We start from the raw sequence: 16,203 nt of genomic DNA on the forward strand, positions 1-16,203 counted from the left end.
AAAAGAAAAAGAAAGGAAATAAATAATAATGTTTTTACTCAAAATTCACACATTTTCTCCTGAAAATGGGCTTTCAACTATGGTCACTATGAATCATCAGCAAATTTATATTCTTACATAAATCTTCCTCTCTTGCATGCTAGCCAGTACACACACAGTGCAGAACACAAGAATCTCACCCAACCGGTCTCAAGTTCATTATCAGTGTACGTGTTGTTTTCCAGGAAAGGAAAGGGCACAATTTTAGAACTTTCCTATCTTTGTTAATCTGCAGTAGGTTAAAAATCAAATACAGGGAGTTGCAGAAGATTATAATTTTTGTAAAAGAAGGAGTTATATTGGGCTTTCTCCAACTGGAAAACTGCCCCCTTTGGGCAAAGTGAACCCCCTGTGCTGAAAGCCAGCTGTTCTCAGGGAAGTCACTGAGTCTGCCAGCTAGCCAAGAGAGAACTCTCTGGGCCCTGGGTCTTCTCTCCTGCATCCAGGTTAGCCTTCTGGCTTATGCTCACATAAGCACTTATTAGGTAAGTCACACAGGCTGCATATTAAGAATATGCTTTATGCACACACAAATCGCCTGGAGGATTTATTTTGTATTCAGGATTAGCCATCAACTCTAGAGTCTTTTATTTTTTATGTCACAGCATCTTTAAAGGGAATTTCTGTTACTTTGATACTTGGCATTGCTGCAGCCTTGGGGAACTCTCTTGTCCTGGTTAAAGATTTGGCAACTTGTAGAGTTTACAGCAGCATGTGGGGAACCTGATGTCTTTCTTCCCAGTGGTTTATTTTTTAAGGAGAAAGAAAAGAGTAATAGGTCAACATAACCAGCGTTTTGCATTTGGAATGAAGGTGGGACGTCTCTAAGGGGCTCCAGACTACAGATGGCAATGATGAGATTTCAGAAAAGGAAAGTCATGAAAGGGTCAACTACGTCAAGCCATTTAGAGTGTTCCTCCCGGGTGTCACTAGCTGAAGTTCCTCTTGGTGCCTGTGTTGCATGTCAGCTCTTATTGAAATTATGCAATATTCATTCTAGACCCAGCACTCCAGTTAGGGGTGTCTCTGGTGCCATAGCTAGGGTTCTCATGCCAAACTTCTCTAGAGTACACCCCTTTTCCATTCATAGTGCACAGACGCAATACTTCCATGGGATTTACTATTTTAAAAATCGACATTTGGAGATAGAGCTTCCTACTTCCAGTGATGCTGCAAACTCAGATGGGTAGCTATAGTAACAGCATAAGAAATCATCTACTCAAGGTCACTTGTTAGGACGTGGCTATCATAAAAGGGATAACTTTGCCACAACTACAGTGAAAAGTCAACCAAAGCCTGTGTGGGGAACAAAACCAGCACAAAATACAGAGATGCAGATCCTCCAGCGGCCAGACTTTGTCAGATCCCGTGAGGCCAAAAAAGCACGGGGATGGGGCTGCACCCGCCTTGGCGTGCTGGGGACGGTGTGGGAGAGGGAAAGAGGTAAAAGGTTGGCCAACTAGTGACCCATGCGACCTTAGGCGGGTAATTCTGGGCCTCCGTCTGCCCACCTCAAAAATGGGGATGCTCACACCTGCTCCATTTATTTCCCTTATTTATTGTGAGGAGGTACAACGGAAAACGGACGCACGCGTGCTCGTTAACCCGAGTTAAGGCCACTCAACCTTACCATTGTGTTGAACAACCGTCGCGGCGCTGGGCGCAAGCTGCAGAGCGCGACAAGACCCGCCCACTTTTTACGCAGCTACGGAATCGGAAAGCCAGGCGCCTCTGCCTGGGTCCGCTTTTCCTCTTCTCCTTCCAGGCAATTAGGGCAGAGGTAAGAATCCGGGCCCTCTCCCAGGAACTGCGGCTCCCCTGGAACCCCTAAAGCTGCCTCTAAGCTACTCTTCCCCTCCGGGTGCCTTCCCGCCTCGGAGCAGAGCTGAGGACGGCTAGAGGCCCCGCACCCTACGCAGGTGCGATCAATACTTCCCGCGGGCTTCCGGGCGCGGGCCCGTGCGCGCAGCCTCTCCAAAGCCGCAGCGCCGCCCCACTCGCCGCCGCCTCGGTGTTGACATCATTAGACCAAATCTGGAGAGCAAAATAAATGCTCTGTTCGCCTTACAGCCAAACAGATGTTTACAATTCAAATGAAAGAAATACAAATGGCAGGGATTTTTTTTCTCCCCTTCTTCATCTCCAGTGATCGCTCGTTTTTTTCTGACACATTAAAAAATGTGTAAGTGATTACAGGAGTTTCCTGTCCCTGTTTGTTCTGCGGCTGCATTTCTGTGAGGTGCGCGTGTAAACGGGGTAGGGTAGGAGCATTCTCGGCTGCTTTCTCTCTAGCCTCTCGCCCTTCTCAGTCCCAATTACCCACCCCTCGCCCCACGTAATCCCCTCCCTCCACGCAAAGCAGATGTTAATTGTAATCAAACAGTAAAGGGATAACGGGCCTAACTGCAATCAAATAGGCCTCGGATGCCGCATCCGCAGCTAGTTGCACTGTTTGGGGGAAGGATAGGTCGTTACAGGTATTACTGGGTTACCAAGTCTGAATGCGCTTATCCAGGTCGAGATTCCACGCAGAACAAAAGAAAGGGAGGTCTGCACGGAGAGACCTTCTGGTTTAAGGTAGTGGTCGGTGTGTAACGTGTGTGCAGAGAGTGCTTTGGCTTTTGGTGATGTCCAAAGCAATAAAGAAATTAGAGAGACATCAGTAGGCTATGGAAAAGTAGCTCCCCTGCCCCTAAAATAGATTTCCAACAAACCATGCCTCTAGATCCTTCGGTACATGAATTTTATACTTCATATAAAGGAGACTGAATTCTGCATCTGCAGCATCTGTGTTTGGGCACTAAGACGGCAGGCGAAGCCCCAGGTGTATTTCTGACAGTATTTTCACAGTGAATGAGCCACAGTGATGAGTTTTGGTGATTTAAGTAAACAGAGATTCCAGGGGCTCTGACAAAAGAAAAGGAATAGGGCTTCTCACTCCCCCCCCCCCTTTAATCTTACTCCTTTCAGGAGCTGCTGAAAGAGTCAAAGTCTCTCTCTAACTCCAGTTCCAAAGCCCAGGGCCCTCGCGAAACCCGAAAATACAAAGGAAATCTCATCCTTCTGCTCAAGCCGCCTGTGGGCAGCCGTGAAGGCTGCAGACGGGAAGAGTGGTCGGGTCCATCCACCCGGTTAATGGCAGACTGGGCGACTGATGGTAAGCCCCCTTTCACGGAAGCTTTTTTTTTTTTTTAAATTAAATCAGATCTGACAGTGTTTGCACCGCAGCGTAAATGCCTCCGCTGGTGTGCCAGTCACCTCTAAGCGATCTGACGCACTCCAGCTCTCTTAAAACGTGCAGAGTTCAGATCATATTAATTCCCCCAAAATGTTTTGATTCAAAGTAGTTTGTATTTTGTGTAGCCACGGGCAATCCAGTAAGCGCTCCTTCCTTCCCGTGGCCGGGTCCGCTCCCTCTCCGCGTGGCCCAGAGGCTATGGCGGTATTTAAGCTTCTGAAATTAGCCTGGGGCTGCAAGGCAGAGTGATCACAAAGCGAAACAAGGGCGCTTCCCCTCTTCACTTTTTTCTTTTTTTTTTCTTCCTTTTTTTTTTTTTTTTGAGTTTGCCATCCCGATTTCACAAAAAAAAAAGACCAGGGCCAAAATGTCCCTTTCCACCCAAATATGAAAAAGCTGGGTCTTCTCATCTCATCTCCATCCTCTTCTGAAAGCCATGGGCCAACTGAACCCCTACTCCTGCATTTCCAATCTGAATCCTCTCACTATTAGTTTCATCATCATCATCATCGTCGTCATCAACATTGTTGTCCTACTATTAAATTCTCAGAGCGAGAAATGAAAGGGATGAGCATCTGACAAAGGGGAAGGGGCCATAAGGGAGCCTCGGAAGATTCAAGGGGAAAAGAAGAGTGGGTTTTCCTTTCTTTTTCTTCTTCTTCTCCTTTTTTTTTTTTTTAATGATTAAAAACACAGACGACTCCTGTAAATAGAAGCCTCATTTCTTCAAGAGATGCCTTTTGAAACCCAGTATCTGAATATTCAACGAAGGCAAAGCTCCACTCTGTACGTACAACATTAATATGATCTCTGCAGAATTTGCTACTCAGAAATATTAACATATCAAAGCCAGTGCCGGAGGCGAGAGAAGCTATCGATACGTGAGCACAGGGTAAAGTAAAGATTATTGGTTCTGATGGTTGGAGTGGCGGAGCTGCGGGCAAAATCGCGCACACCATTAACAGAGAGTGAGCGCTCGGGGAGCTGCACCTCCGACGCGGTGGCAAATATTTTATCTAGGTGGTAATTACCTCGCCGCTGACCCTCTTCCGCGTTCTTTGGCTATAGGGCTTCATTATAGGCAAAGACAGTGTAACTGCCACTTACCAGAGTGAGTCAGGGAAATGATATTTTGTTCTTTGCAAACAGAAGTGGCCAAATTTAAAGAACTGAGACACACACCTCCCCCCGACAAGCACACGTACCACACTGCAAACAGGACAGCCTCTCCCTGATGAATTCGTGTAGGGCATTTAGGGCACTGTCCTTTTTTCTAAAAGAGCATCCAGGGGTCTTGAGAAGTGAAATCTATTTTTTTCCTCCCACAGTAAATTCTGGAAATCATTAGAAATGTAAGTTCATCCGAGAGCTCAGCAGGAGAGGAAAAATGGCAAAAAGTTTTGCTTTTCAAGAAATCATGTTTCATATGGTGAGTCACCTGTAAAGCATGGATTAGAAGAGAAACAGACTTTTCCATCTGAGCTATTGCACAATATGGCGACATAGCAGAGCGCTTGAGTTAAAGCCCTCCCGATTTTTGATGAACAAAGGTGACTCGAGCTATTGATGTTAGAATCCTGTGTGCTACCAGTGACAATAGAGAGAAGGGACTTCCTTAGCGTTTCTTCAAAAACGGGGAGTCCTGAGATGAAAGAGCTGGGCAGGCGGCAAGACAAACATCACCTTTTAATGCAAGACTTCCTTGCTATCCATTTGCAAATTGTCCTGAACATTGATCCTTTCAGAGTAAACAGACACACAGAGACACACACCCTGGTCTCCGAGGCTCAACTAAATTAATTGGCCTTTCTCTAAGACACGTGGAAATGGAATAAACTCAGCAGCTAAATTCTGAATGCCTTTGCATGGAGGGGGGAAGGATTAGGCTTTAGTCAAACAATACAGTCGTAAACCCCAAGTTACCTCCCCTCTCTCCTTGGAGCCACGCCGTTCTTCTAAAAGATCAATGTTTGGTTTAAAATAAATTCGGCTCCTATTTTTAGGTGAATGACACCGAATTCTACAAGAGCAATCAAACGTTACCTAAGGAAGCCCATTTCCATGGCCCTGAGAGGACAGGCACGCAGTTTCCATCTTGTAGTGACTGGAGAGCTTTGGCCTTTCCTGGGCGTGTGGTGAGGGCTATCCCCTAAATCTCTTAACGAAAATTCAACGGATTGCACAGCCGCCTCCCTTCCAGCTCTCCGCCTCGGCCTCATGATTCTCATCCCCTGCCAGCTATTGTACGATCGGATGTAATTGCCAAGCATTTGAGAAGGTGATGTTGGAGCCACTGCGGAACTGAACGCAAAAACGCAGTAGCGCGAGCCGGGCTCTGGGAGGAGACAGCTCCGGGCTCTAATTAGTGGCGCTGTCCTTCAGCACCACCGACATCTCCGGGAGCCCTGAGTACTTGGCCTCACCTTTAGTGTGAGCACCCCAACGGACCCGGATCAGCACGTCACCTGGTCCCTCTTTCACTGTGTATTTTAATCCCTCTCTCCAATAATATGTATATTTTATTTCAATTTTCACTAGTCTGGGCCTATTTCATGTCATTTCAAAATGGCTGAGTATTGGCCTGTCTGACAAGCTTAATACGGCTCATTTTTTAAAATCTCTGTGGAGCAACAGTAGTAGTTTAAAAAATAATAATTTTCAAATCGCCATGGGGTGAAACAAAAGATTTAAATAGCCATTTAATGGAAGTTCCAAATATCCACTCTGACAATAGTTAGTTTCCCAAAGGAAAACTCTGTTTTCTTCCCACCTCAATTTAAACGGAGTTTCACATTGGACATTGGGTTGTAAAACCTGCAGTTTAAACATGGAATAATCCGTTGCTTCCTATAGATGCATTTTTTTCTTTGGAAAAACACTGGAGTCTTTTAACAAGCTTTGAAAGGGGTGGAGAGGGACTGAAGGACATTTATTTGGTGCCATCAGAAATGACTCAGTTTTTAGTGGTTCGGTTACTAGAGACAACTGCGGCCCTGGAGCTGGAATTAGTCCTAGTGAATAGGCCACATCTTATTAATTCGTATGAAGTTGGGGTAACAGCTGGTCCGCCTTGCCTCGTGTGCTCCTCGGGTTACTCAGCTTGCTAGGAAAATAAGCTTCAGAGGCTCTGGGTACAGTGAAGTGGGGAAGCCAGCAAAATTGGCACTGCCTTGAGGCCCTTAAAATGTCATAGTTCAAAACCTTTTGTCAAAATGGAATATTTGAGATGCAGCTCCCATCAGCGTCTGAGCCAAAATCAACAGCTCTCCACTCTTGCCTACCCCCCACCTTCCAATTCCATGGGTAACTCTGGATTCAGATGTTTCCCTCAACAGATGGGAACAAGAAAGCTTTATCCGGGACAGTTAACACCACCTCCTCCTCTCACCCTCCCTTAAAGAAAGAAATGTTCTGGACACTTAGAAAAATGAGGGCAGCTACAATATTGGTGTTTCATTAGCCTTCCCTGAAGCCCAATGAATTTAACCTCTCAAAGCCTCAAGCTAACATCATTACCTCAAACACCCAGGCTGTGGCTGGCACATTTAGGGGTAAAAGAGACCAGAAATTCTGCTCGAGGATGTGGTGATGGGAAAAGGGAGTGTGAGAAGGATTTTTTCCCTTTTTTTTTTTGCCTCTAACTTTGGTTCTGTCACTGCTCCATTGAGGAAGAGCAAATCTCTTCTATCACAGCCTTTTGGACACAGGCTGGTTCAAGCCTCAGTAGAGGAAGGGAAACTTTTTAATGTGGGTATGCCTGTGTGGGACAAGAGTAATTGACCAAGAGTCATTGTTTCCTCTATCATCAGATGGGGATCTGATGTTTAAAAGCATCACTGGACTTTGAAGGCAAAGTAACAGATGAGAGAAGAATGTTTAGTTTTAATATGTTGTTACTTACCTCTTCTTATCACTCCACCTTGGCCATTGAGAACGAGCCCACACTGGGCTTCCACAGAGCCCTTAATAAAAGAAAAAGAAGAAAATCACTCATATAGATACTAATAGATACATTAGTTAAGTCTTTCAACCTGTCCCACCCCGAACCCCATCTCCCCATAACCCCAAAGTAGACATTTAAATGCAACCACTGAGCTGAAGCAAGTTTGGAAGCACACACAATTTTAAGGGGAAAAAGTGTCAGAAAAACCACAATCTAAAAGTTGTATAAATTTTAAGGTATGCATTTTACAGCACCATACAATATTACACTTCAAAGCACAGGAGTGCCTTTTATCTTGGCATAAGAGAATGAGAAACGCTTTGAGTCTCCATCAAGGCACACAGCATATATATAGACAGTTTCCACGGCATTTTCTGCGTGGAGCAAATGACACCAGAAGCGTCAAGTCTGGCACTGTGGGTTTCTTGGGAGCTCATAGGAGCTATTTCAAGTGCAGGATTCAGGAGATCTTAGGAGGGTTCTGTTTTACCCCAGATGTAGGAGCATCCTATCATGCTACCCAAAGTGTGTCTTATGGAGGAAACACCTTCAGTGTCACTCACAGTAGACCTTCAGCCTCCTAATGGATTGAGGGATCATTTGAGCTGGGAAGGAGGAAAAGGTCTGCTGATTTTTGATTAAGAAAAATAAAAATTTCTCTCTCTCTGTCTTCTTTCTTTTTTCTGAGTCGAAATGTGTTAAAGGCTCATTTTCCTTTACAAACAAACGAGGTATTGGACTTGAAAGAGGCCTTGAAGGGTGTTAACCTACCCAACAGCCCGTGAAGAGTTAAGTAAATGCGGAGAGAGTCGGTGCATAATAAAAACCCACTTTACAAAACAACCTTTACAGCCCTGGCTCCCTTTCGCTTCCCCATTTTCACCATATTGAGGCAGGCCTGTAAGACCCCCCTTTTCAACCTACTCACGAGTTCTTTCTTATTTTAACTGTTCTGCCTTAAAGTGATTATCAAATCAATATGAAAAAAAAAAGTTGGAGACTGAGCATAAATTAAAGCGGTGATGGGAAAAGGTGTGACAGTTTCCTTTGTTGGCCATAGCAAATCTTTTTAGGGGACTCAAAGATGGAACTGAAGCCACAAGACTGTTTGCATCTGTTAGGCAGACTTAGACCGCCCTCCAAACCATTGGACTTTCACTTAAAATTCTGTGCAGGGAAAAGTATATTTACATTTGTTGCATTTGAAATGAGGCATATGCTGATGAATGTTTTAAAAAGGAAGAAATAAAAGGAGAGAGACGGGTTTCTCCCACACATCCCCTCCCCATTTCTCTTTTTAAAAGTAGCTATGACTTTTTTTCTTTTTCTTTTTCATTCTGACAACTAAGTCCAGGAGGGGTGGAAGAAAATAACTTGCCAAACTTACAACTTGCTTCTATATCTGTATCAAAAATGTATATACACCCTTCTGTAGACATAGATGCATAAATATATACCATTCTCCTCTATTTCTTCTAGTGTCTTGGAGTGTTTCTCTCATGATGAATTTTCCCTCACTATGAGCAAAAAATGGCAAAAAGGAGGTTAAGAATGTTAAAAGACATAGGATGAAAGTAAAGTTTTCAAAATGTCTGAAATGGAAAAGGTAGAGGCCAGAAGTTCTCCAAGGAAGTGAATCACTTTCCCTCCCTGTCTGTGGCGCACCGTTAAGATGTTTATTTTCTTAGAGGAAATGAATCTTTGTCTCTTCACTTAACAAACTTTTCCCCCTCATAAGTAAAACATGTTGTTTGGTCGGATGACATTGCATAAATGACCAGTTGAATGGCACTAAGTCGAAAATTGGATAAACTACGGTGTTCTTTTGCACGGGATTCGCTCTTTGTCTCGTGCTTGCAAATGTTCTAATCCCCTCTTTTGAAAAATGCCCGGCTTTGTGCCTAGCACAGGAAAAAAATTTGTACAGATACAAAAAAATCAGCGGCAGACGTGGCTATTAAAAGGAGTAAATAGGTTTTAGTTGAGCTAAGCATTGAATGGCAGATTTTTTTCCTCTTGAGACATAAGGAGATCCTTGTGAAAAATGTAAAAATGCCCTGAGCGTATAAAATTATTTCGTGAATGTAAATGTAGAAAGCAAGGTTTATGGAGCCAAACCTTTTTTCTCGTGCGCGGATTTTGTGGCTTGGGCTCTTTGTTGGGACTGTAAGGGCTTTCGCTTTAATTTTTAAATAATCCCTTGCTCAGAGGTAAGTGAGGGGGAAAGATTTTCTGTGCGCAACGAGGGATCTCTTATGTCTCCGACTCGTGCTCTTCCAGTATCTCTCCTTTCATTGTGGGGACCTTGGAGAAAGTGGCCACCTTCGTGTGGACTCGCAGGCAGAGCTGTACTTTCAGCCAAAAGAATGCACAAACTCGTGTCTTCTGGGTTCTGTTTGGGACATGTGTGGACTTATTTGTTTGAAATGTGGCTGTGACAGTATGTCTGCATAATCATATATTCTATTGTTGGCAAACAATGTGCAAAAATACATTAAGAGAGAAAGTAGGAGAGATCATTTGATTGAGTCATGGCCTTCACCATATCTGAATTCCTTCCTTCCTTCCTTCCTTCCTTCCTCTCTTTCTCCCTTTATTACTTTCTCCCTCGCTCCCTCCCTACCTTTTCTCCTTTCTTCCTCCCTTCCTATTCATTTTCTCTCCCCCTCTCTCTTCCCTTGTTTCCTTTCCTTCTTTCTAAGGAGTTGCATCTTTTGTAAAAATTAATGGCTTGGAGAGTGAAAACAAAGTTGTGACTCGTTCAGCCAGGTGACGGGATTGGGTGCTCCTCGGGCAGCGAGAATCAGGCTCAAGCCCACACCCCGGCCAATTGCATTGTGCAGAGCCTTTCATTGGGGTAAATTTTTGAGGCTTACATTTGCGATTCTTTACTGTCCACAACGATCTAGGATATTTGGTGAAATTTTAGCTGGCGCTCAGGGTCCCCCAAATGTTCTGAGAACAAACCAGCCCCCCCAATTCATAGTACGCGCCCCACAAGCTCAGTCTGGGACAAATGCCTGGAACACGCGGGTAGACGCAGCAAAGCTCCGAGACTGAGGGTACGATTGGTCATCAACTCATCGGGTCTTACGCTGAGTCCAGTTGGCTCAACCCCAGCCTACGTGATCTCCCCCACCCCATGCCTCAGGGACAGAAATGTGGATTCACAAAAGACCTCAGTGCAGAACGCCGGAAAGTGGGGGGGGGGGGGCCCGCAGCTAGCTGGACTCCCGAGCGTCCAGGTGAAATGCCTGCTCCAATGAGAGGGACAGAGTGGCACACGCCTCCTTTAATTGTTTTGATAACTTTCCCTAAGTGGTGTGTATGTGTGCGTGTGTGTGAGTGTGTGTGTGTGTGTGTGTGTGTGTGAGAGAGAGAGAGAGAGAGAGGTGGCGCGGGGAGACGGCTTACAGTCGGATTATTAACGGCGCGGGAGGGGGAGGGAGAGGAGGGGAGGGCGCAAATTCGCCGCATGCTTATTTACCTGCAAGTCGTCGGCTCCCGCGGCGGCCAGCCCCAGGCTGGGCCCTGGCAGGAGTCTTTGATCTGGGTGCATTCCATACTGAGAGCCATGGCTCATGAGGGACAGGTCGTGGCGGCGGTAGGCATCGAGGCAGCCCAGCTCCCGCCTCTGCTCGTCCAGGCAGGACGACTTGAGCGCCCGCGCATTGTGCAGGTTAATAAAGTCGGTGGGCTCCCCGTGGTGGATCTGCTGGTAGTACTGTTGCGAGTGGTGGAGCGAGTTCAGAGAGTAGGCGTCGGGAGTGACGGCCGGGTGGCTGTGCTGAAACTCGTAATGGAAGGACTGGTGGTGGAGCGGGGTGTACTGGTGGTTAGTGGAGAAGTAGGGGGACGCAAACTCGGTGCCGGTGGTGGAGTAAGTTAGAGGGGAAGAGGAGGAATAGGCGACAGTGGAATTGGCTACGGACTCCAGACAGCCAAGCTGCATCAAACGGTAGCTGTTTGATCCGTCGTGACGTATCTGGAAGGAAGAGGGGGAAAAGGGAGAGCAGAAAAACTTGAGGTTTGTCATTTTGCAACCGAGGCGCGGCTGTCCCGGAGCCGGGAGCTTTTCTCCGGCTCTCCGAGGGGCGCGAGCGCGCAGGGCTCGTGCCGAGCCGCAGCCGGGCTGCGCGCCTTCGCCGGGGAGCCTGTGCGAGCAGGCGGACTGGGGGTGGGCGGCCTCGTCCTCACAGTCGAGAGCTCGGAAAAATATCCCCCACCCTATATAGGTGCGGGTGACACACACACGCGCGCGCGCGCACACACACACACACACACACACGCACAGCCCCTGCCCAACTTGCACAGGGAGCCGGACCCGGGAGCCAGATTTGCCACTGACTCCGGGGCTGCGGGCAGCAGAACGAGAGCGTCCACAGGCGCAGCGCCTCGCCACTCCAACCCGCTGCCAACGACGAGATGCCGCGGCTGTGCACGCTGGGATGTTCTGCCAGAGCTGCTCAAAATCTTTTATCTATATATTAAAAAAAAATCCAGTCTGTGCAAATCGCCCAACTTGCTCATTTTCTTAACCATTTGGGGCAGGGAATCCGACTCCCCCCTTTCTGCTTTAGTCTCCTAGAATAAGCCCATTCCAAAAGGGGTGCGTGTTCCCCACCCCCTTGTCCACCTACCGCCCCCCACCCCATCAATCTCTTTGCCTTTCTGAGTATCTTTTTCCCATCTTTATCTCTCTTCTCACCCCCTCCTCCCTTTCTTTATTATTAGGATTATGTTTTTCCCCTCATTATGCCAAATGTTTCTTAACGTGGCAGAGAGTTGCCCTTCCTGGCGACAGATGTCATAACGAACTTTCTCCCTTTTCCTTCCTTAACTTCCCCCGAAAGCCAGATTATAATTAAACGTAACGGTCCGATATAAATTAGAGACAGGGGAAGCTGCCACCGCCGCCGCCACGCCGCCGCCGCCACACACACGCGCGCTCAAAAAAAAAAAAAAAGTAATAATACCTCGGCATCGTGGACTAGTCCCGGAAAGGTAGTTGACATGTTGGGTTTCTCCGAAAGCTTACGATGCAATTTCCCCCTCCAAAAAAAGAATCGGGAAAAAAATCCAAACTTCTTGTATTTTCCAATTTTTTTTAAGGAAAAAAAATGTTCTATAGATAGAGATCTAAATTGTAATGGCTTTGCCCAGATCAGATAGCTCCTTGCCTCGTACCCACTTAAAAACCTGTAGGAACAAAATTTTCCCTCTGCACAAAAGCAGCTCCCTGGAACAGATTTTGTACTTGCTGAGTATTTCTTTGGCTGATGTCGTAGGTCCCTTGGTAATATAGAAGTTTTGAAAATTAAGCATCAGCACTGAGAACTGGGCGGACAATAGGCAGAAGAGATTTATCCCAGGAGACAAGGAATAAATATTGTATCTTCGCCTAATAAGGAACTGGAGGTTCTTTCAACATTTTTATCCATTTTTTCCAACCTTTATCATGCTTTTCTATACCGACTGAGGTGGGGACTCATCTCTGCAGAGAGCATTTGCACACATTTTATTGTGAAGATAAAGATCTAGCCCCGATGTGTGTATATTAGAGATAGAAATATATATTAATTAAAGCTTCCTTTTACACAAGTAAGTGTTCATGCCTATTGGTTCCACTCCCTGGATGCTGAAAGCTGCTTTTTCCAACGAGTACCCAAATCAATTTCACCCAGACTTGGGGGTATCTGCCTTTGACCAAGTGGGAACAATACTCCTCTTTCCATATTTACATGAATTTGGGTTCCTTTCCCTTTTTTGAAAGGCAACACCTGGCAGTAGCTTACACTTTCAGCAGCTTTAAAACAAATAACCATGATGGACAGTCCCAAGTTTCCATCATAAAGAAAGTGTAACTGGCCATATATTTAAGAAAAAATAAGAGAATAAAGACTTGTGACAAGATTCTACATTTAGGTGAAACGTTGTCTTCCACTCCTCAACCCAACCTATTTTCCCCCTCTTTTTGTGTTTTACTACTTCTTTTTCGAAAAGACTGCTGAATGTTGTATGGACCGTTTAGCAGGGGCACTAGGTATTTGAATACCATTACCCCCCCCCAGACCCTTAAATGTTTGAAAGTAATATTTTACAAAGAGAGGGCATGAAGGAGGCAGTGCACACTTATCTCTGTCTCCTCGGTGGATTTCTCGACTTCCAAACAGTATTTGAGTTTCACTTCATTCAAAATTCATCTTCCCGCATCAAGTGGTCTAGCGCCTAGAGCGGGTAGCAGTGGCTACAGGCCCGCAATACTGAGGCTCTGCTGAGTCCGCTCACCAGCCCTGCCTGCCTCCTAAGAACCGGCTGGCCCCAGACTCATCTCAGAGATAGAAGGGGTAATTTCGTCTTAATTGCCATTGCATTTGGTTGGCTTTTGAGTGTTTAAGCTGAGAAGGTGTCTTAATAACAAGCCGCAGGCAAACAGGCAGGCATGTGGCTTTTTTTTTTTTCTTTTTCTTTTTTTTTAGGTCGGGGTTTGGGAGGGTTTATTAGGATCTGCTCATGCAGGCTAACTGGGGCTGTCACTCAGCACTCTTTGCTTTATATAAATGGACAAAGCCACACGACAAGAATTGAAATGCACTGTCTGAGATGGAGATCCGCGGTGCTTCAGTCCTGTGCAGGGATCAGCTGCCAGCACTTGCTCCCCTTTTCAGGGTGCGCAAGTGCCCCCCTCCCAACTTCTCGAAATTCCATATTTTGGTCTAATGAAGTCAGCTCAACAAAGATGAAAAGGAAGGATGACCAACTTGATCTTTAAGTAGGAGGGGTGAGATAAAGGCCGTTGCCACTGAGAGGCTGACTCCCAAAATGCTTGCAGTGGAATCTTTTGTTTGCCAGGACGGAGAGAGGCCTCTATATTCCACCCACAGACAAAATACGCGTCCGTGGCAGCCGGGGCCTGCCCCCAACACCTTACCCCAGGAGCGCCCGCCCCTGCGGAGGTACAAACCTCCCCCCAGAAGAATGTGCAGGTTATCTAGAGAATGGCCAGACGCGCTTTTCCTGGTGGCTCTTGTTGGTTTCCCAGTACATCCCAGCTCAAATGGGAAAGGACGGCCCCTTCTCAGACAAGCCGCAAACCCCTCCCTCAACTCCCCTACTGTCAGATACATCTTCATTGAAGGCGAAGGGACCTTCTTTGCCCGGCTTAGGTCCAGGCAGCAGACGCAAAACCCTCTCCCTCGGGAACGACCAGGAGGCTCAGGACGTCTTGGCCGCCTGCTCTGACTGCTGTCCCAGCGCATTTGGCCTCTGCGTTTGGCCCTGTTGGGACGAAGGTCCACACGCAGCCCCCGCACTTCTGGTACTCCCGGTAATGAGCTCTGGCCTGGAGCTGAGTACATCCACAGAATGACCTCCATTTGTCCCGGCCATCTGAACCCTTCTGGACATCACCGAAGAACTGACAAACGTACCTCTCCCTTCCATTCCCTAACCCCACCCAGTTTTCCTGAGCGACTTCTAGGTACCAAGACAAAAGGCGTCCAGGCTTCATTTACTGTGCTTCTTGACCGCCCCCCCCCCCACGCCGTGGTATCAGAGGAAAGTAAAGATCACGAGGGATGAGAAAAAAAACTTGTATTTAAAGGAGATGAAGCGGGGAGGGTAAACAGCATCTCCTTTAGCTTAGGAGTCTACTTTGCCAGGGCCTATGGCTTCTTTGGAAAGCTCTCCTCCCATCCCAGTGCCCCAGCTTCCCACACCAGCGTCTAAACTGTAGGGAAACCCCATTTGGCCAACTGCTCCCTCTCGCCTCATCCCAACTTTAAAAAAAAAAAAAAGAAAGAAAGAAAAAGAAAAAAAGCTGTTTGTCCGTGAAAGAGAAGTTGGGGAAATCATCAGCGCCATATGTACATACTGGTCAGCAGCTCCCTTCCATCTGCTCTGGGGTTGCTTGGCGCGCCCCTTTTCTAAAGAAACTCATTGAGGCAGGTGTGTGCTGTGCTTGGTGTCTGTGTGTGTGTGTGATGAGCGCGCGCGGGGTTTGTTTCTGTCAGACAGTCCCCCCCACCACCTTCCCTTCCCATCCAATTAATAGTCTTGAGCAATTAATAAGTGCCATCCTGCTTGACCCAAAGGCTGGGCTTTTCAGCAAAGCTAATTCCCCTTTCTCTGCTTTGGCCCTTTCCGGGAGAGCGACTGGCCACACATTCTCCAGCGGGAGGTGTAATTGAATTAACTGGCCACGGTGAGTTGGAGACACAGTGACAATCGCCTGGGGCTCCCTCCCTGGGGAAACCGGTAGTGAGCATCCCAGCCTGAGCCGAAGCCGGACCCGCTCCGGTGCACTCAAGATAGCTCATAAAAGCACAGAGCAACCCTGCCAGCCCGGCACCCTAGAAGCTGGAGAGGGTCTCTCTTAGCACCCAGCGCTTCTGCTCTGCCTTCTGAGTCCACGCTCCACTCCAGGAGGGATTGTTCCACCGCAGCCACTTTAGGAATCAGCAGAGAAATCTTTATATCTAACGGGTTTGTTTTGGTTAGGATCCAGAGCTAGAGAAGAGAGTTTCTGAATGGTTTCCTACAGTTCAGACTCTGGTGTAGAAAGCTCAGGTCCCTTCCTGGGCTTCTAGGCTGGTACCGTACTGGTCACCCCAGTTTTCATCCAGTCCCAAACATCTCCATAGAAAGGATCTGCCACTCAGTGCGTGTTTGAGTTTTGTGGACAAGTAACAACAAGCAAGTGCCTATCCCTAGTTATTAAACACGTGTTTCTCCTCCTCCTGTTTCTTCTTATTCCTACTTGGGATTTCTTTTGCTCTTCCAAATGGATTTTCTATGGACTTTGTTCTCCTGTTGCTTGAACAGACTTTTCCTACAGAATTGCTTGCATAATTCTAAGTGAAGTAGAGTGGTTAAGGACTGTAATTATTTGGGCATTTTCAACCAAAAATACTTCCTTGGATATACACATACATCAACCACAGTATCTTCTTTCCCTCCCTCTGTTCTTCCTCATTTCTTTTGT

The 16,203-nt window shown here is 46.7% G+C and overlaps 1 protein-coding gene across 2 annotated transcripts in view; it reads right to left on the minus strand.

The window, feature by feature from the left end:
* TFAP2D (transcription factor AP-2 delta) overlaps positions 1 to 12,235 on the minus strand; it is a gene marked incomplete at both ends in the record, with an annotated part of 55,147 nt that extends 42,912 nt beyond the window's left edge. Inside the window, 3 exons of one of the 2 annotated variants that reach the window (XM_082663826.1) lie at positions 7,179 to 7,239; positions 10,708 to 11,205; positions 12,197 to 12,235. In XM_082663826.1, the coding sequence (XP_082519952.1) occupies positions 7,179 to 7,239; positions 10,708 to 11,205; positions 12,197 to 12,235 (598 nt within the window). Of the gene's footprint in view, positions 1 to 7,178; positions 7,240 to 10,707; positions 11,257 to 12,196 lie in introns of those variants that run through there. The other variant, XM_082663825.1, reaches the window with a different exon arrangement.
* Positions 12,236 to 16,203: the final 3,968 nt, after the last annotated feature.

This window comes from Grampus griseus (genome assembly GCF_964374135.1).
Source record: "Grampus griseus genome assembly, chromosome: 10".
Lineage (NCBI taxonomy): Eukaryota > Metazoa > Chordata > Mammalia > Artiodactyla > Delphinidae > Grampus > Grampus griseus.